Raw genomic sequence first — 19,447 nt, forward strand, 5'->3', positions numbered from 1 at the left:
ATCTATGAGAGGAAAACATTCTAATCTTGAGAGTACAATAAAATTATCCTATGTGGAACATAATATTCTGCCATTTCTCCTGCAGAAGGAAATGTATCTTTACCATTTTGTGAAAGATATCATGAATTAAACTAAAAGAAAAACCTGCTGTTACTTGAATAAAAACCTGGAGTTAGAAAATTTCACTTTATGAATTTGCATACAACAATTTAAGTACATTTCCATGACTTATTAAAGCTGTGAGCACTAAATACAGAACATGTATCATCCAAAACTTTTACAGTAATGATTCCAGAGTTAAATGCTCTGCAGCAACCTGAATGTTACTTTTTGATGACTTACTTTAATTTGCATCTTCCCCAGAAGAATAAATCCACAAAATCAGTACATATACACTGATATATATATATATATATACTTTTAAGAGTATCACGAAATAAAATAGAGTAACAATAAATACTAATGTTTTTCTCATTGTAACTATTTAAATAAAATAAAATCTGCATGACTTATCCATACATTGTTACAAAACTTTCAACTTTAGAAGGCTTTTAAAATTTTTGGTGTGGTTCTTCTGCCCTCTAGTGGAAAAACTGAAATGCTGCATTACTTATATCTTGCCCCCAGAGATTTTGATACTTTTTATATAACTAGCCTGAATACCCTATTTTTAACAGTCTCTCATGATTTTTAGTTACAATCGCTTGGTTTTTAAACTACTTACTTCAGTAATTCAGAAATATCTGATTTTCTTTTAAAAAGCACAGCAGTTTTCATTTTGTAAAATTGCACATGTAGGATACATTCCACAAAATTCCTGACACTGACTAAAGGAGAAAAGTACAAAAGAGATAACAACTTATTAGATTTCCTTGGATTGAATATAAAAGTCACTGTCAAATTCTCCATAAATTTTAAGGTACTCTTCATTTTAAGTCACACAGAAATGTGTTTGGGGAGTGAGGAGGAAGGTATATTACCTGAAAAAAAGGATGACAATTAATTATACACAGAAAAAAAATCTCAGTGGTGCTTTGAAACAATCAGGCAGATGTCACCGGTTCAACCCTCTATGTGAGGAACTAAATATTATGCAAACTCCTGATAAGATTTTTCTCTCGAGTTGCTTTACAGCACAGATAACCTCAAAATTAATTAAATATGTTTCCATGAAAAAAAAAATCTATATAAAGCAAGTAATCTGAAATATGAAGTCAGAAATGTATTGCTATTTTATTCTCAAAGGCCTGAATAGAAATATGTTGGTAAATTGTAGAGCAGTAGATAGTAAGAGCATAACCCAAAGAAGCATTATAATCACTAGGGGCTACAGTCCATACTAGCAATTCATTAAAAGGCACCTCAAGAAAACTGATCTCTCTCAAAATAATAAGGAAAAACCACAGGTTCTACAGAATATGAACATAACTAGCCGCTTCTCTAGTGGCTATTTTGAGTGTATTTTAAATGCAGCCTTCACAGAGAAGGGCAAGACCTGAAAATCCTTCAGACCCTAGTTTATCAATTCTCCATCTTGCAAACTTTTTTTGATGTTGGATTTACTTATAGGATCATGGTATAGTAGAAATTATAGGATTTTAAACCAGAAGACTTGGGTTCAAATCCTCACTTTGCTTTTTAATACATGTGTGATGCTGGAAATCTTTAGAATTTAAAGGGACCCTCAAATAATCCTAGTATTAATTACCAAAACAAGAACATAAACCCAAATCCCCTGAGGCCAAATCCAATGCTCTTTTCACTATAACATAAACAATCTCACATTTAAATACTTTAAAATCTTAGAATCATTTAAATGTCAAACTTATGATCTGTGAATTTAATAAAAGCCCAAAGAGTATAACAACAATAATAGAAACATACCTGTAAGAGGAGGTTTGTGTGAATGAAGGGTACAGGGCACACTGACAATTAATTTGTGGTCTGGAATTGGAAGCACTTTCATTTCTGGGTTCCTATTTTTAAAGAAATTTTAAAAGTAAGTTATGTCACCAGTCTGATAATATGTACCAATTCTAAGTATCATGACATTTTTCATCTTTTCTTGTAAGTATTCACTCTCCAAGGACTCTCTTGCTTCAGTACCACTAAAGGTAACTGTGATGAGGAAGAAAAATCATAAAAATGTAGCTTAAGGAATATGTTTAAAAGGATGTGAAAAAGAAACAGCTCACAATTGATTTTAGCACCTTCTTCAGGAAGCCTTTCCTGCCCTCTCTGTCTCTTGATTCTTGTGCCTTCTCTCTGTTAATCATTTCCAATTTGTTCTTTCCATAGTTTGGTTGTACAAGATTGTTTGAGCACGCTTTTGCCTTTCTTGGTTTACATAGCACTTAGCACAGTGCTTAGCATATAGGTTAGGTGCTTAATAAATATTTACTGATAAACAAAAGAAACTGATCATGTTTTTACTTTGAAGAATAACTTTAAGGAAAATCTTGGACTAAATATTTAAGTATCAAGAGTGTAAAACACAGGCTAGACTCGGAAGAAAATAAATGTGACAAGAATACATGTACACAGTAAATAGACCATGGGTCTTGAAGTCAGGAAGATCTGAATTCAAATCTGGCCTTAGACACTTGACACACACATGTGATCCTGGGGAAATCGCCTAACCCCCAATGCTTCACACACACATACAAAGTACAAATGACAAAAAGTTATCTATTCTACTTACTCTCAATTTCCAGGTTTTCAAATATGTACAAATTAAGTGTGAGATTGGTTTTTGCTTATATAAGAAACTTATACTATACCAACTCTGAAAAATACTTTTCTCATACCTTAATGGCAAAACGGTTTTTCCTTGAATTCTCCCCAGGACCAGACCTTCATAAGGCTTTTTGTGTGGAGAATCTAATGGGAAGACAAACTCTCCACACCTTGTGATCTGACATAAAAGTAATAAAAAAGTTAAATAAACCCACAAATATTTTCTGGTACTGAAAAGAAAGATAAGTATTTCCTCATCAGCTAGTCCAAAAAACCATTATCTGCCATACATATTTCCTTTTTTTTTAATTGCAATGTGTTCCTAGAAACTTAATCTTAAGATATCACAAAGTGGATCATATTTTCCTCATAGGAACAGTTATAATTTTACTTCTGATGAAAACTTCAGGAACAAAGAAATTACGTAAATGACTAACAATACAATGCAAAGCCAAAACATCTGTAAACCTCAAAACAATAACCAAAGTGGCAAAACTAATTGGTTATTTTATAAAGCATGCATTTGGCACATAAAATATTAAATATATAATTTTATTTACTTAAAATTAATAAATTAATTATAATTAAATAATTAAAAACAGTTTCAATTGCCTTAGGATATAGAAAAGATTAGTAAATTATTTGAGTGGATTCTCTTTTCTTAAAAAAAAATTTTAATATCTTTTAAATTTTAACAAGCTGAAGTCCTTCTTAAGGATTTTTAATTGAGAGGATTTCAAAAATATGAGCCTTTAAAAATCTAGCCTTTACATGGCTCTCTTCAACAATGAGATGATTCAAACCAGATCCAATAATCTGTAATGAAGAGAGCCATTTATACCCAGAGAGAGGACTATGGGAACTGAGTGTGGTTCACAACATAGCATTTTCATTCTTTTTGTGTTTGCTTGCATTTTATTTTCTTTCTCATTTTTTTTTCCGGTTTAATAGAATTTTTCTTATGCAGCAAGATAAATGTATAAATACATATACATATAATATTGGAATTAACATATTTTTCTACCATGATCAACAAATATTGGACTACTTGCCATCTAGGGCAGGGGGTGGGGAAAGGAGGGTAAAATTGGAACATAAGGTTTTGCAAGGTTTAATGTTAAAAAATTATCTATGCATATGTTTTGAAAAATAAAAGGCTTTAATTTAAAAAAAAAAAAAGAATGGAGAGATAGAAACTCTGCAGAATTTTAAATGCAAAAAACAAAAAAACAAACAAAAACAACAATCCAGCCCTTTCTTTTATTTCTTCTTATTCTCTCTCCACTAGCAGCTTCACTTATACCAATTTCTACATCTACCTTCCCTAATACCAAGCAAAGTTTTGAATTGAAAGAGATTAGCAAAAAGGCTAAAGTAGAAGGGGAAGAGGGACTAGCACAATCTCCATTAATCTGCCATCACTCTAAGACTGAGAAATGAATAGGTTTTAATATGACAATGTTAAAAGAGTGAAGAAAGACAATAAATAATGGTGATGACAGTCAAAAGATACCACCACCTAAATAAATAAACTATCAGATGACTTTAGAACTTACTTTCACCCAATGCCATTCAGTAAGTGTTTCCACAGACCAATAGGGATAAAGCTCATCTTTTACAAACTGTAGGTGCTTCTGTCGATTGGTGACCCAAGTGACCACAAGACAGTTTGGAGCAGCCAGTTCGGGGACAGGTATTTGTTTTATTTGCCAAGAAGATAAATAATTGTACCTACATATAATAAAAAAAAATTTCTGTACATAAAGGAAAATTTGATAGGAAATAAAAAACAAGAATTAAACAGGGCGCTCTATGTAGAATTATGCCTATCTTTTAGATGGCTTCTAGAGTTAGAAAACTTCTAAATGCTAAGTATGAATCAACAGTGACATCCAGTGGACATATAGAACAATTTTCATTCATTTTCTTTTTGAATACAGTCTTTGTAGCAAGTGGTTTTCATCTCTTCTAAAACTATCTACGATAAGAATTTTCCTGAAACATATAAAATGCACTTTTAAAAAACATTAATATCCTTGCTCTTCTTACAGGGCTAAATTACAGTTTTAAATATCTTGTAACTTTAACTAAAGCTAGTGTTACATCCACACTTATTCTCAGTCTCCCAAGCTGGAAAAACTCGAACTCTTTTTTTACTCTTTCCTTTCATTCACTCCATTAAATCCAATCAATCATGAAGTCCCGTCTATTCTTCTTTTGAAATACCTGAAAATTTTGCTTTTCCTTTTGAAACTCTTGTTATACTTTCAATTTGTACTATTACCACATAGGCCAAACTTCTTTGCTGTTGTTCAACTATTTCATTTGTGTAGACTTTCAATTTGTACTGTTACCACACAGGCCAAACTTTTATCACCTGAATCACTGCCTTTGCTATTATTCAATCATTTCATTTGTGTCCGACTCTTCACAACTCATTTGAGGTTTTCTTGGCAAAGATACTAGCTACATTTTACAGATGAGGAAAGAGGTAAACAGGATTAAGTGACTTTCCCAAGGTTACACAGCTATCCTTAGCTGCTTCTCCTTTCTCTATATCCATATGCAATAAATTGCTAAGTTTTGGTGCTTATCCTTTTACTTGTTGTACATTTTCAGCTATGTGTTACTCTACCTAACCCCATTTGGAATTTATCCTGGAATGGTTTGCTATTTCCTTCTCCAGTTCATTTTACAGATGAGGAAACTGAAGCAAACAGGGTTACATTACTTGCCCAGGATCACACAGCTAGTAAGTATCTAAGATCAGATTTGAATTTAGGAAAACAAGTCTTCCTGATTCTAGGCTGGTATGCTACCATTGCACTAGTTATTTCTCAGTATACCACAGTATCTCTCAAATCCATTCCCTTCTCATTAACATAGCCACTTGAAGGTCCTCATCACCTTTCACCTGAACTGTTAAAATAGATTCCTAATTAATCCCCAAAGTTCCAGCATTTTCATCTGACAATCTATCTGCCTTATAGTTTCCATAAACTGATATTCCCAAAACATAGGTCTGACCAAATCACTTCCCTGCTCAAAATACTCTAGTGGCTTCTTCTCTCTCTACAACTTCTCTCTCTAGCTATTAAAACTACTCATGCTCTGGGTTCAACCTACTATCTGAGACAATATATCTTATTCCTCATTTATTCTTTATTTCAGTGAGAATGACCTACTTTTCTATTATCATGGCATCCTATAGCCTATTTTTGTGCTTTTGTACAGGCTCTCTCCCCCGACCCATTCACCCCCATGCTTAGAAAATGCTTTTTCCTTACCTCCTTCTCTCTTACCTATCCCCTACTTTCCTTTAAGGTTCAGTTCATAGGGTCATTTCCCATACAAAACCATTCCTTATTCTCCCAGTTGCTAGTTCCCTGTCCATCCCATGAAATTACTTCAATTCCAATATTCTCTTAGTGATGCTATATGTCTATAGATTGTGGCATGCCATGATCTGATAGGATTATAAGGAGTTGCAAGGACCTTAGACGTTATTTTATAGATGAGGAAACTGAAACTCAGAGAGACAAGTGACTTACTCATAAGTAGTAAACAGAGTTGGAAATCAAACCCTTCCAACTCTAAAAACTGTAATCTTTCCACTATACTAAAGTGCCTTTTCTTAATTCTCAAAAAAAATTAAAATTACAAATAATCCAAAAAAAGGCAATGAATAAAAGCATTGTGGGTATAAATTATCTACAATAATTTGGACTTAAGAAGCAGCAAAGAAGTCATTTTGGAGGATGACTATACCTGAAAAAGGAGGTAAATTGATCATGTAATGAGAATGAAACAAAAATGAAAAATCTGATTGGCAAACTAGTAACCCCAAAATATCAAAAGAATGAAAGGGCTTCTACACATTGGCTAGATCTTCTATGGAGGAGTTATGAAAAATACATAAGTAAGAATCACATATGATAAACAAATATATGGAGAGATTCTCATGCGTAGCCTTTGAAGAAGTATCCACTCTGATGAAATTGCAAATTCAAAGTACAAAAAAAAAAAAGTCTAAAAGCATAAATAAGAACTAAATATTTTAAAAGCTATTCACTACTATTAGTAAATAATGACTAATATTTTTTAAAAAGTTTGGAATGGTCTCAACAGTAAATTTGATAAACAAATTTGTACAGCATACCGTTTGCTTCTTTTAACAGATTTGTTCGGCCATGGTGGATCGATCACAATTACATCATATTTTTTCCCATCTGGAAGTAAAAGCACAAATTTAGGAGAAAAGCTCCTCTATTGGTAATCACAGATTACAAACAAGAAAGCTAAATGTCATCCTCAAACTGAAGCACATTCAACTAGACTTAAATATAACAGAAAAGGTATTATATCACTTAATCCAATAAACTATAATAAGAAAACTTTATCTAAAAAGCCAGGGGTTACTTTATGTGGTTTATGCTCTCTGAGATGCTATAAATAATTTCCTTTTTTGCTGAGCTGAAAATAAGGGGGAGAAAGAAAGGCATTTTTGACCAAAATTTTTATTTTGCTACTGATAACTCTGTGAATCAGATCAGTGTCTGCTTTCTTCGTAATTTCTAAATGGCCCATTAGTTTCAATAGCATAGTCACTTCAAATTAAAATGTATAGTAAATTACTTTTGTAATTTAATCCTCAAACTTTACACCATTATTAAATGTACTTCAGACTGCCAATTGGCATTTTTAAAGAGGTTTTTAATTATTTGGCTAAGTGCTAGTTGATTTACAACTTAAAATTTACCTCTAAAATGACCAAATTAAAAAAAAAATATATATATATATAATACTCAGTCCCCAGCTGGAACAAATGGAATGCAGTTTTCTTTACTCTATGCAGAAATACCTCAAGAAAAACAAAGCAACTATTTAGTCATTAATTTATAGGTGACATCCACATTGTGAAAAAGAAAAATTGTGAAATATTTAAGAATACTAATGAGTCACAATTCCGGAGAACCAATTCACTTTTTAATACAGAGGTGATGGAATTAAATAAAATATACATTTTTGGATATGGTCAATATAGAAATGTTTTGCTTGTCTATGCCTATGCTGCAAAGGTTTTTTGCTTTGTTTTGGTTCTTTAGCAGGAGTAAGAAAAATGGGAGAGGGAAAAAAATAATTTTAAAAAAAAGAAAAGAAAAGAAAAGGCAGCTAAGTGGTACTCCCTCTGGAGTCAGGAGGACCTGTGTTCAAATCCAAACCTAGACACCTATTAGCTGTGTGACCTTGGGCAAGTCTCTTAACACTATGTCAATAACCAAAAATAAATAAATAAATTAGAAGTTATGTGAAAGCTGAACATTGGCTTAGCAAAAAAATTAATACTGAAAATATTTCTAACTGTTATAAAACAAAATTTAATATAGTCATTTGTTTATAATCATTATACTCTGAATATTAGTTTTATGATATTTACTCCATTAAAATCTTTCTTACTTTGTCCAAAATAACAGAAATTACCATCTGAAAGTATCAAAATTTTCAAGTTCCTGACTATACAGTTTCATAACAAGTTTAAAAGAAAAATTCAAATGGAAAAAATATTTGTGGTGCCACTTCTTCACAAATGTAGGCCCTTTAATCAATCTTATGCAAAGTAGACCACTTGAAAGACTATAATTCAGTTTATGAGCTATTATATTCTATTGCAAAATGGAAGTGATATTCCGTTCACAAAAGATCATACATGTACTTACAATTCAGAAGTGGTTGCATACAAGAAAGATCAGATAAAAGGAAGCTGCTTTTTGGTGGCAACAGGTATTTCTCTCCCATTAGAATAATCATCTTTGTAAAGTTTGAGCTGTTTTGGGTAATTCGTGAAAATACATCCTGTTCTGGAACAGATATATCTGCCTCTATCAATTGTACTGTATCAAGTTCATTTTCATTCACCAAAGACAATTGTTTAGCCATGTCACATAGTTCAGCCAAACCACAGTTATCAAGTCCCATAGTAATAGCCTTGTTACCATTGTCCAGTTTTTCTGAAACTGAGTAAAGAAAACCACTTTTCAGGCCTTCTTGGACTAACTGTGTGGTACCATCCAAAATCAGTCCCCTGATCTGAAAAGGAATAATAAAAATGTGTTAAGGAACAAACTTTATAATGACATGATTTCTACAACAGTTAAATTCCATCTATATTTTTTATATAGTAAATGCTTAGATTAAAATCAACTGAATAGTGGTGGAAACAAGGATATGAGAAACTATGAACTTTCAAATATGTATGTATACATATATGGATGTATATGTGGATGTATGTGAGAATGTCATGGGATGGGAACATGAAGCTGCCTCCTGTGTCTTCTCTCCTAACCCTAAGAGCAAGTAAGAGGATGAGAAGACAAAGATTTGATCAGGATCTTTAAGTAATTTGAGAGTTACAGTGAGCTGGACAACTAGGTGGATAGAGTACCAGGCCTACAATCAGAAAGATTTACCTTCATGAGTTTAAATCTGACTTCAAACACTAACTAGCTGTATGACTCTGGGCAAATCACTTAATTCTATTTGCTTCAGTTTCCTCAACTCTAAAATGAACTGGAGAAGAAAATGGCAAATTACTCCAACATTTTTGCCAAGAAAACCTCAAACAGGGTCACAAAAGTTGGACATGAAAGGACTTTTAACTAAATATTTAAACTAAAAACAACAACAACAACAACAAAAAAAAAAAAAACGGGAAACAATATAATGCTTATATTCTCAACAATATAATTATAATAATTACTTAATCCAAAACCTAAGCTATTATTTATAAAACTTTGCTGTTTAAGGTTAAATTTGTGGAGCTGTGACTGATATTATTCTGAGTCTGATTGCAGATAAGATCATTAGGAAATGTCATTAAGCCAATCATCTATGATGCCAGCAGCCCTATAAACCTGACATCTGTGAACTGCTATAGGTGGATATCTGTCCCTGGGGAATACTGAAGTAGTGGGAGGATGGTGGCAGTGTATGGAAACTTGGGAAGACTAAAGTAAGACCCGCTTTACTAGGTTTCCACCTAATTAATTCTAAGTCTGGCTGTGACTTAGACACAAACTAAGTCAAGGCAATTGACTGCCTACATGACTAAGGAGAATATCTTGCCCTTACTATAACCGAATTCCTCATTTTCCTTTTATGGCAAATTTCCATAATCATGGCACATTTTGAGGCATTCACAGTTATTATTAATAGTTACTTAAATCCATTTGATAGTCCTATGTGATATAGTCTACAGTACAAAAATCAAAGAAATTATAGCATCTATTTTGTTATGATTATTTATTTAGAATTTTTCCTATATTTTGTAACAAAATCTTAAAAATGTTTGATGGGATGATGCCCTGACTCTATTGTATCATCACTTATTTTTGCTTTGGAGTGTCCACAATAGAGTTTGTAGGTAACAAAGAAGGTTCTAAAACAAATGACAAAATGCTTATAAGTTAACTAAAGAAGTTCTCTTTCTTTCATTCCTTTGACAGACCTTTCAAACAAGTGGTCTCTACTCAATGTCCCCATTTCATTGCTACCATATGTGTCTCCAAATCCATATAATATGTTTTTGTCCTGAATATATACTGGAAGTGCTTTCTTTGTAAAGGTCACTAACCACTTTTCTCATACAAATCCTTTTGTACTCACCAAGGTATAATTTCAGAAAACTGGCCTCAAAGCCAAGAAGAAATGGGGTCAAATGCTGTCTTTAATGCATAGCATATGATCCTTGGCAAGTCACTAAACTACTCTCTAAGACTAAATTACAGAGAAAATGCCAACCTGCTTTGGTAAAGTTTTTTATGTTTTGTTTCTTACCTGGGAGTTCCATATACCAATAAAATCATGCCCAAGTCTTTTTTCTATAGATTAATATTTAATTATTCTCTCTAATTGCCTTTTTTATCTATTAGTGTTAGTTTTCATGTTATACTCCTTGAGGACAAAAGCCAGGTTTTAAATGTTTGTATCTTCTATAATACTTAGCATAATTAAAAAGTCAATTTGACAATACCTAGCATAATTAATTCTTATAGTAAGTACTCAATAAAGCCTGGTTAATCAATATTCCCTCTCCTCATTCTCCATGCTCATTTTATAACCCATAATCACCTAGTGGTAACATTTTTTTAAAAAAGAAAGAAAAACACTGTAAAAAAAAGAGAGAGAGAGAGAGAGAGACAAAGTCATGGGACTGCTAAAACAAATGTTTTAATAATTTATATTTTATAGTTTTACATACACTTTTAAATTTTGTTTGAAGTCATTTGGAGTAATGAACAAAATGGTGGACTCAAAGAGGGAAGATACTGATTCAAATATCCTCTATAACAACCATTACTTATCCGACTATAGACAAGTCCCTTAGTTACTTGAAACCTCAAATTTCTCACCTATCAAAAAAGATTCTACTAGGGGGAGGACTTTCTGTACAGGACTATGATGAGTAAATGAGACATTTGTAAAGCACTTTACAAGCTTTTGCCAAAATGTTATATAAATGTCAGTTACTATTTTTATCTATTTAATGTTTGTTTTGGTGATGGTTACCAAGATGAGAATTGTTTTAAGACATTTTATAGAATTTCATTTAATTATCATTCACATGGGAGTGGGGGGGGAGGAAGGGAAAGCCAATGAAAGAACAAAGGCAGTAGTGTGGAGGATGAGAAAAAGGTTATCTGATTTGTGTCGGGTAGAGGAGTGGGGAATGGAGATATATACTAAATGTTTTCCCATTGATTTCTCTGAATTCTACCATAGTCTATCTGGAGACCCCTTCCACCTCTTTGCTTCTCCAGAATTTGGATTTTGTTTCCTACAGATGACCCCAAGTCTTTACCCTCATTAATTCCCTTGATATTCTTGACCTTTTGTTGTTCCAAATGAATTTTGTTATTTTTTTTAGCTCTATAAAATAATTTTTGGCAGTCTGATTGGTATGGCGCTGAATATGTAGATTAACTTTGGTAAATTGTCATTTTTATTACATTAGCTCAGCCTTTTCATGAGCAATTGATATTCTTCCAATTGTTTAGATCTAACTTTATTTTTGTAAAAAAATGTTTTATAATTATGTTTATATGTAATTCCTGTCTTTGGAAGACAGAAATTCTAAGATGCAAAGGGAAAGAGGGAGGATATTTCAGATATGGGGAAAACCAATGCAAAGACATAGTAATACAATGTGGAATTTTTGGCAGGACTCTAATGAGACAGCAAAGATAAGTTGGGATCAAGTTGTGATGGGCTTTGAAAGCTAAGGAGAGGAAACTGGTTGCTATGTAATTAAATGAATAGAGAAGTAACATGATTGGATCTGCATTTAAGGAAAGTCACTTTGGCAATCACATAAAATCTTTAATTTTCTGATCCCTTCCCCCTCTCAAAAAATTACAATTTATGGTATGTCTATACAATGTGCGTACATATATTTATCCATGCATGCATGGGTAGATACATGCATATAGATACATATACAATCTCTCTAGAGAGAATATAAATTCTTTCAGAATAAGGATTTTTTTTTTTTTTGTCTTTATATCTCTAGTGCCTATCACACAGTAGGCATTTAAATAAATGTTTACTTATTGTATGTTTTCATACATGGAATTTCAGCACTTTCCCCTATATTATCTTCCTGCTATGATCTTGTGTTTCTTCAGAACTCCAGTATCTATCAGATTCCTCTGTCACAGTCACCTTCTAGTCCTGAATTCCCTGATCGGTCTTATTCTCTTGTCCTGCTAAGATCCAGAGTGACATTCAAACTACATGGCATCCTCTAAGGCTAAATTCTCAGCATACTTCTTTTCTTTCCTTATAATATCTCTATTTTCTACTCTCATTACTACAATTATTGCCTGTATGCTGATGACATCTAAATCTATTAATGCTACTCTAACCACTTATCTAGCCTCAATTCTTAATTTTGAATTGTCTTATCTTGAAAAACTTTAATTTAACTTTATTTATGTTTAAACTAAACTCATGAGTGAAAAGGGAGGCATGGAAAGAAACAATCATTTAGTAAGCACCTACTACATGGCAAGCCTTGTGCTAAGTACTGAGACATAAATACAAAAAGCAAATATAGTCCCAATCTTGAGGAGTTTACATTCTAAAGGAGGAAATAGCACACAAAGGGGGAATGTAAACCTGGGAAAGGTACTTTGGTCAGGAAAGTAACAGGAATGATGAGTGGGGCATCAGAGGAGTCAATATGTTTCCATTTAGAAACAATAGCAGAGTTAATTGAGTTTGGTTAAGGTGCATGAAGTTTATTTGAGGGTTGGAAGGATTGGGGAAGGACACTGAGAAAAAAGGAAAATGTTAAGCTCAAGTATAGATTCAAACAATACCTGAAGAATAATTTCAAGTATAAGGGACTTTAGAGATCACTTGTTTAACCTTCTACCTTATGTAAAAATTCACTCTGTAATATCCCTGAGAAATGATCATCCAATCTCTGTTTAAATATTTCCTGATTTAGAAATAAAGAACAGAGCTGTAGTTCAAATAATATAGTTTAATTTCACTCATGCTATACTTATGAATATTAGCAAATACTAATATAATCTGATATATGGAACCATTTAAATGTTTTACACAGTAATTTAGTATGTTACTAAATTTTAGCTGACAAGTGAGAATCAGGTAAGGTCAGAATCCTTGACTTCAAGAGAATAAGGCTCATGCTATTTGTAGTTCTATTTTGCACAAAATTTCCATTATGATTAACAAATATTGGAAACTTACTTTTGTATGGTATTCCATAGCATCCAATTCACCTTGATTGAAGGGAATAACTCTTTTACCTTTCTAAAAAGAGAACAAAAACAAGAAAATAAGATTAATGCTTCAGGATATCTTTGACTTGTAAAATGTATAAACAATTTCTTTTGCTTCATTCCTTTTTAAAAATTGCATATTTTAGTCCATTCCAGTAATAACTGTGTCCTTGGACTAAAGACAAAAAATGTAAACTATAGTAAGTTGTCCCCAAACAGAAAACTAATGAATAAAAATAAAAAGCACAATTCACAATAGGTATCAAGGCATCACCTGCTGACACCAAATATAATTAAGAAGAAGCTATATCTACCAAAAAGCAACAATTACTGAGCCTATTTCTTTTACTAATATCAACACCAGACATACCCAAACCTAATAAGCAATGCACTGTAACAAACACAGATTTTTCTTATCAATTAGCAAATATAGTTTAATTATGCTGAGCTTTTTTTCTCAGTCAATGAAATATCCAGACTTAATTTCATAACAATATCAAGAAAAATTCAAGCTTCATAACTGCCCTATTTGTTGATCTAACAGTTACATACTAATTGTCTATACTGATAAAATCCAACATACTAATTACACCTGATGTCACTAAAATATTCTAGTTAACAATTCTAACCTACCCCATCTTGTAAATATGAATGAGATTTTGTAGTAAGGTCAAATAAATCAAATTTATGTTTTTTATTATTATTAGATCTTTTTGTCTCACTAAGATAGATCCTAATAGAAGCTATTTTTAAAAATCGTCTTACATGACCTCATGCTATAATTTTTTTAAGATATTCAATAATCAAAAATAGCCTACAAGGCAATATATTAGGTTAAAAGTCAGAAGATAAAATTTCTACTAGTGGTACCTAGCTTTATTCTTACTTTTCTTTTTCTGTAAAATTAGCACACTAGCCTTTATACCCATAGCTTTGAGGTGAACTATTCTCAATTTTCAAAGATATACATATTGATTATTAAGTGATTATCAAGATCCTACAATATATTGCTGTCTCAAGGAGTTCCTGAAGATTGATTATACATATGGCTTCCATTTTATTCAGTGATTTCATTTCAGTTCAATTCATTTCAATTAGCATTCTAATTCTGTTGTTTCTAATTTCTCAATAATGTTAGACTCCTGAGACATTCAGATTTGAATTCATCAAGAAAAACTTTTCTGAAAGTCTTTACATATCTGTTTATTGCTTTTGAGTTAAACGTCATCTGATTTTTACATCTACACCTCTTTTTAAAATAATCCACTACTTTTCTTAGCTTCTTTTGTTCTCTCTTGCTTATTTATTCCTGAGAGTGAAGAAATAATCTGCTTAAATGACAAATTATTCAATGTACATTTTTTCAGAAAACTTCATACCTTCCTAACAGCAGAAATAGAATCTTTGCCTTTAATATGTTTTTGCTTCTCAAGCTTGATACTGCCATCTTGTTGAGCCTCTATTTTATTTCCTTGCTGAAATTCCATGCAATCAGCCATTGTTACATAGGGTTTAGTAACATGAAACAGTTCAGTTCTAAATGTGTATTTTTGCAATAATGCTTCATTCCTTTTTCTTTCATTAATCCCTGGTTTTGTGGCAGGCTCAGAGGTCATCGATTTAGCAGAAAGTTCAATAGATGATGTAGAAGTTGCATTAGAAGAACCACAGCGAGGAGATGAAATGTGTACAGTATTACCGGAAGTTGGTTCATGCTGGCAGAGTTGGTAATCAATGTTATTGATGAAGGCAAGATGATCCAGCAGCCATCCAGATGATAGCTGGTGCACAACAGACATAGTCTCTTTTCATGAAAGACTTTGAAATGAGGAACTAAAGTTTAAAATTTTTACATCAAAATTATAATGTTCCTGAATTTCAATAAAAAATAAAATCAGTTTATATAAGAGAATTTAATATGATGGTATAGAAATATCTCTACACAAAAGTAAATTTTAAATTCAACTGATTTACATGCCATAGATTGATTCTGAGGAAAATTTTCAAGTTACTACTTATAAACTATATTCCACTGATACCAAAGTTTCCTATCAACTCACTAATTCTAAGGTTTTTTTAAATATCCAAGGCTGTTTAAAACATCTTTCATAAGCTACATTCCACCCCATTTCTAGAAATCCTTCTAAAAATTTCATTTTCTTCAAAGCATATAGTACAAGTATTAAAATACTCACTTTATAGATGAGAAGGTTGATATTCATCTAATCAATACAACGACCAACCAAAATTCCAAAGGAATATACTATTTATTTTCAGACAGAAAGCCAAAAGACTAAAAGTACAGACTGAAACTAATTTTTTTTTTTTTTTGCTTCATTCCTTTTTTTCTTTTTTTTGGACATGACTAATGCAGGAAATACATATTTATAGCGGTCATTTTTCTCGCTTTCTCAATGAGGGAGGGAGGGGAGGACCAAAGAGAATCTTTAAGTACAATAAAATTTAATTTAAAAAATTAAATAATTTTATTCAATTGAGGTTCAGGTAAGTTAATAAATTTGCTCAGAATGAAACAGCTAGTAAAGATCAAAGCCACAACTCAAACTCAAGTCTCATGACTCTTAAACAGTGCTTTCCATCTATCATGCTACCTCTCGATTTTTTCCCTCTGAGGAAATTGGGGTTAAGTGACTTGTCCAAGGTCACACAGCTAGGAAGTATGAAGTGTCTGAGACCATATTTTAACTCAGATTCTCCTGACTTCAGATAGAGCTGGTGCTCTATCCACTGAGCCACCTAGCTGCCCCTACTACCTCTCATTCTACTGATAAGTCACCTAATCTTTGATTTCCAGTGATCCTGTGGTAAAAGTAAAGTAGACCAACTATGAAGGCATATAAAGAAGCACTGGAGAGAAATAATGATACAAAGATTTTTTTCCCCCAGTTAATCATTTTCAATTTTTGGAATTCTTCTTTTGATCTAAGGAGGGATGGGGAGGCAAGGAAGAATGGAGTTAGTGGTAAATCTAACCCCCCTAAAAAAACAGAAAGAGCAATGCAAGCTGATCAACTCACCAAAACTGTAATTCCAAAATAGCTTGTGTTAGAGACACTTTCACAAGTATGTAGTAACTCTGTTCATCTTTGGATCTTCTTCTAAAAAGAAATGTTAAGATTTAATTAATAATGTAATATTAATATAAATTAATAAAATTGTTCCACAGTGGTTATTTAGCATTTTTTTTATCCTCTCAAAAAAAAAAAAAAAGCAATTTCAGTAGTACATTATTCTGGTGACTAAAACTGGACTTACAGATACTGATTTTTCAAAAAAGGCTAAGTTGATTCTTGACCATAAATCAATGAGCTTAATTTTGATTCCTTGAAAAATTCTAGAATTTACTCAAGGTGGTTAATTGCAGTTTAAAAGAGGTTCTTAATCTGAAGTCTGTGTTTTAAGTATTTTAATAACTTTCAATATAATTGGTTTGCTTTGTAATCTAAAGTATTTCATTTTATGCATTTAAAAACATTACTCTGAGAATGGATCCATAGGCTTCATCAGAGGGTTAAAGCAGATTGTGGTACATACATACATACATACACACACACACACACACACACACACACACACACACACAAGATTAAGATTCCTTATTCCAGAAAAAGAAGCACTTCTCTTCTATTCTTTCATATGTGAAAAACAAAAACTATATATTTTTTAATAAAAGTAATTAGTGAATACAAAAAGTTACTATGCCTTGTAAAGATCCCAGCCCGATCTCTTTTCCTTCTTTTTTAACCTTTTTTATTTTCAAGTTTAATTTCAATAATTTCATCATAATGAATTAATAACATTCTCTATGTTTCAAACTCTAAACTACTCACTTGATCGGATACTGACAGAGTTTGTACAGTGTTAATTGAGTCCTCTAAATGCTTAATTTTACATGAATCTACTTTGTCAATTCTACCTTCATAACATCTCTTATGTGTCCCTTTCTCTTTCTTATTTCCTTCTTATATTGCTACTAGAGTTAGATTAAGATAATGAACTCCAGTAATGAACTGAACCAGCTACACTCAGCGCAAGAACTCTGGGAGATGACTAAGAACCATTACCTTGAATTCCCAATCCCTATATCTGTGCCCGCCTGCATTTTTTATTTCCTTCACAGGCTAATTGTACAATATTTCAGAGTCCGATTCTTTTCGTACAGCAAAATAACAGTTTGGACATGTATATTTATTTTGTATTTAATTTATACTTTAATATATTTAACATGTATTGGTCATCCTGCCATCTAGGGGAGGGGGTGGGGGAAAGGAAGGAAAAAATTGGAACGAAAGGTTTGGCAATTGTCAATGCTGTAAAATTACCCATGCATATAACTTGTAAATAAAAAGCTATTAAAAAATTAAAAAAAAAAAAAAAAAAGATAATGAGCTCCAAAATGAAGACTACCACAGCCTCCTGGGATGCTGAGACCTAACCCCAAAGATAAGTCTTAATCAAAAAGCAGGAAGAGATGAGTCAGAGCCCACCCTTCTCAAAGGTAGCCAGTTGTAGACTTGTCTCCCACACCACCAACCCTTTTACCCATTGCAGCACAGTATTCCCCCAATCTACCTTTCCCTACAAAAAGCCTCTTGTGGTTTCTCTCAAACCCTACTTTGAACCCTCCAGATGGTTATAGTCAAATTTGACCCAGACACAACAGCTACACAGGTAAAATTTCCCCTCCCACACCCACATACTTCCCTCAGATCATTTCACCAGAGTCATCATCCCCTTTGCAGATGGAGAGAGAGAGAGAGAGAGAGAGAGAGAGAGAGAGAGAGAGAGAGAGAGAATGTGTGTGTGTGTGTGTGTGTGTGTGTGCGTGCGTGCTTTTGGGCAATAGTTGGTGAATAAATACTTTTTTTTTTTCTCTCTCTCACAGAAGTATTTTCAGTAGGAAAAAGAGTGGAACACTGGATAAGCAAACATGAATAGCCTATAAAATTAATCAGAGATCTCATTACATTTGTTTTCTCTAAAAAAAAAAAAAAAAAAAAAAAAAAAAAAAAAAGCAAAACAAAACGAAAATTCTGCCCTTCTTGTGAACATCCCTATTTCTAACTCTCTCCAGCCCTAATTTTTCCACACTAGCACTTTTCTAGGCTCCTAGGTTCTCAGCCTCCTCTTCAAAATTACAAGTGAGCTCTTCACTGCCAAATCAGATGATCCTTTGTCAAGACTCAAGACCTACATAGATCATAATAACTGTCTAAACATATGAAGTATATGTCCAAGTATATGAACTAGAGGAAGAAATAGGCTAATTCTTACCGATCCCAAAAGGCAGAAATGGGAATAATGGGTTGAAGTTGCAGAAAGGCAGATTCAATGTAAAGGAAAATAACAATTAAAGCTATCCAAAAATAAAAGGAGTTACTTATAGAGGTCTTCAAGCAACAGAGACTTGAAGAACACTTGTAAAGACTGTCACAGAGGAGAATCTCAGTCAGTTATGGCACAGACTAGAGAAGCTACAAGGTGCCTTCCAACTCAGATTTTACCATATTGAGGAACTGTTTTTTAGAATTACAATATTTCTACCCTCAAATGTTACCTTTACTATATTTAACTGTACATATCTCGCATCTACATAGTTGTTTACATGTTGTTACATACATTGTTTACATATCTCCCTCCTCTGAAAGGAAGTAACTCCTTCAGGTGAAGGATGAGATTTTGGCTACGTGGCTATTGTACCAAAGTTCCCTTTTAAGGTCGTGACCCAGTTTCTCCAATTGTCCTATTTAGTTATTCTACCTCAAGTTATAACCTTTCCCTCTTAATGTTTGATGAGATAAAGGTTTAATATCTTTAGGTTATAGACATTCCTTCTTAATGTTTGACAGGATTGTGTCATCCTAGAGGCCTCCCCCACCATGGGG

General features: G+C 32.6%; 1 protein-coding gene across 6 annotated transcripts in view; it reads right to left on the reverse strand.

The window, feature by feature from the left end:
* The window catches only part of METTL4 (methyltransferase like 4), a 30,499-nt gene that overhangs the window by 7,041 nt on the left and 4,011 nt on the right, over window positions 1-19,447 (reverse strand). Inside the window, exons 2-10 of one of the 6 annotated variants that reach the window (XM_031946574.1) lie at window positions 16,580-16,660; window positions 14,921-15,359; window positions 13,510-13,572; window positions 8,454-8,823; window positions 6,896-6,965; window positions 4,293-4,467; window positions 2,808-2,914; window positions 1,885-1,976; window positions 725-827 (exon numbers count right to left, since the gene is read on the reverse strand). In XM_031946574.1, coding sequence (XP_031802434.1) covers window positions 725-827; window positions 1,885-1,976; window positions 2,808-2,914; window positions 4,293-4,467; window positions 6,896-6,965; window positions 8,454-8,823; window positions 13,510-13,572; window positions 14,921-15,340 — 1,400 coding nt within the window. In that variant the 5' untranslated portion in view covers window positions 15,341-15,359; window positions 16,580-16,660. The other 5 variants (XM_031946573.1, XM_031946578.1, XM_031946577.1 and 2 more) reach the window with 5 other exon arrangements.

The sequence above is a fragment of the Sarcophilus harrisii genome, chromosome 1 (genome assembly GCF_902635505.1).
Source record: "Sarcophilus harrisii chromosome 1, mSarHar1.11, whole genome shotgun sequence".
NCBI classification, from domain to species: domain Eukaryota; kingdom Metazoa; phylum Chordata; class Mammalia; order Dasyuromorphia; family Dasyuridae; genus Sarcophilus; species Sarcophilus harrisii.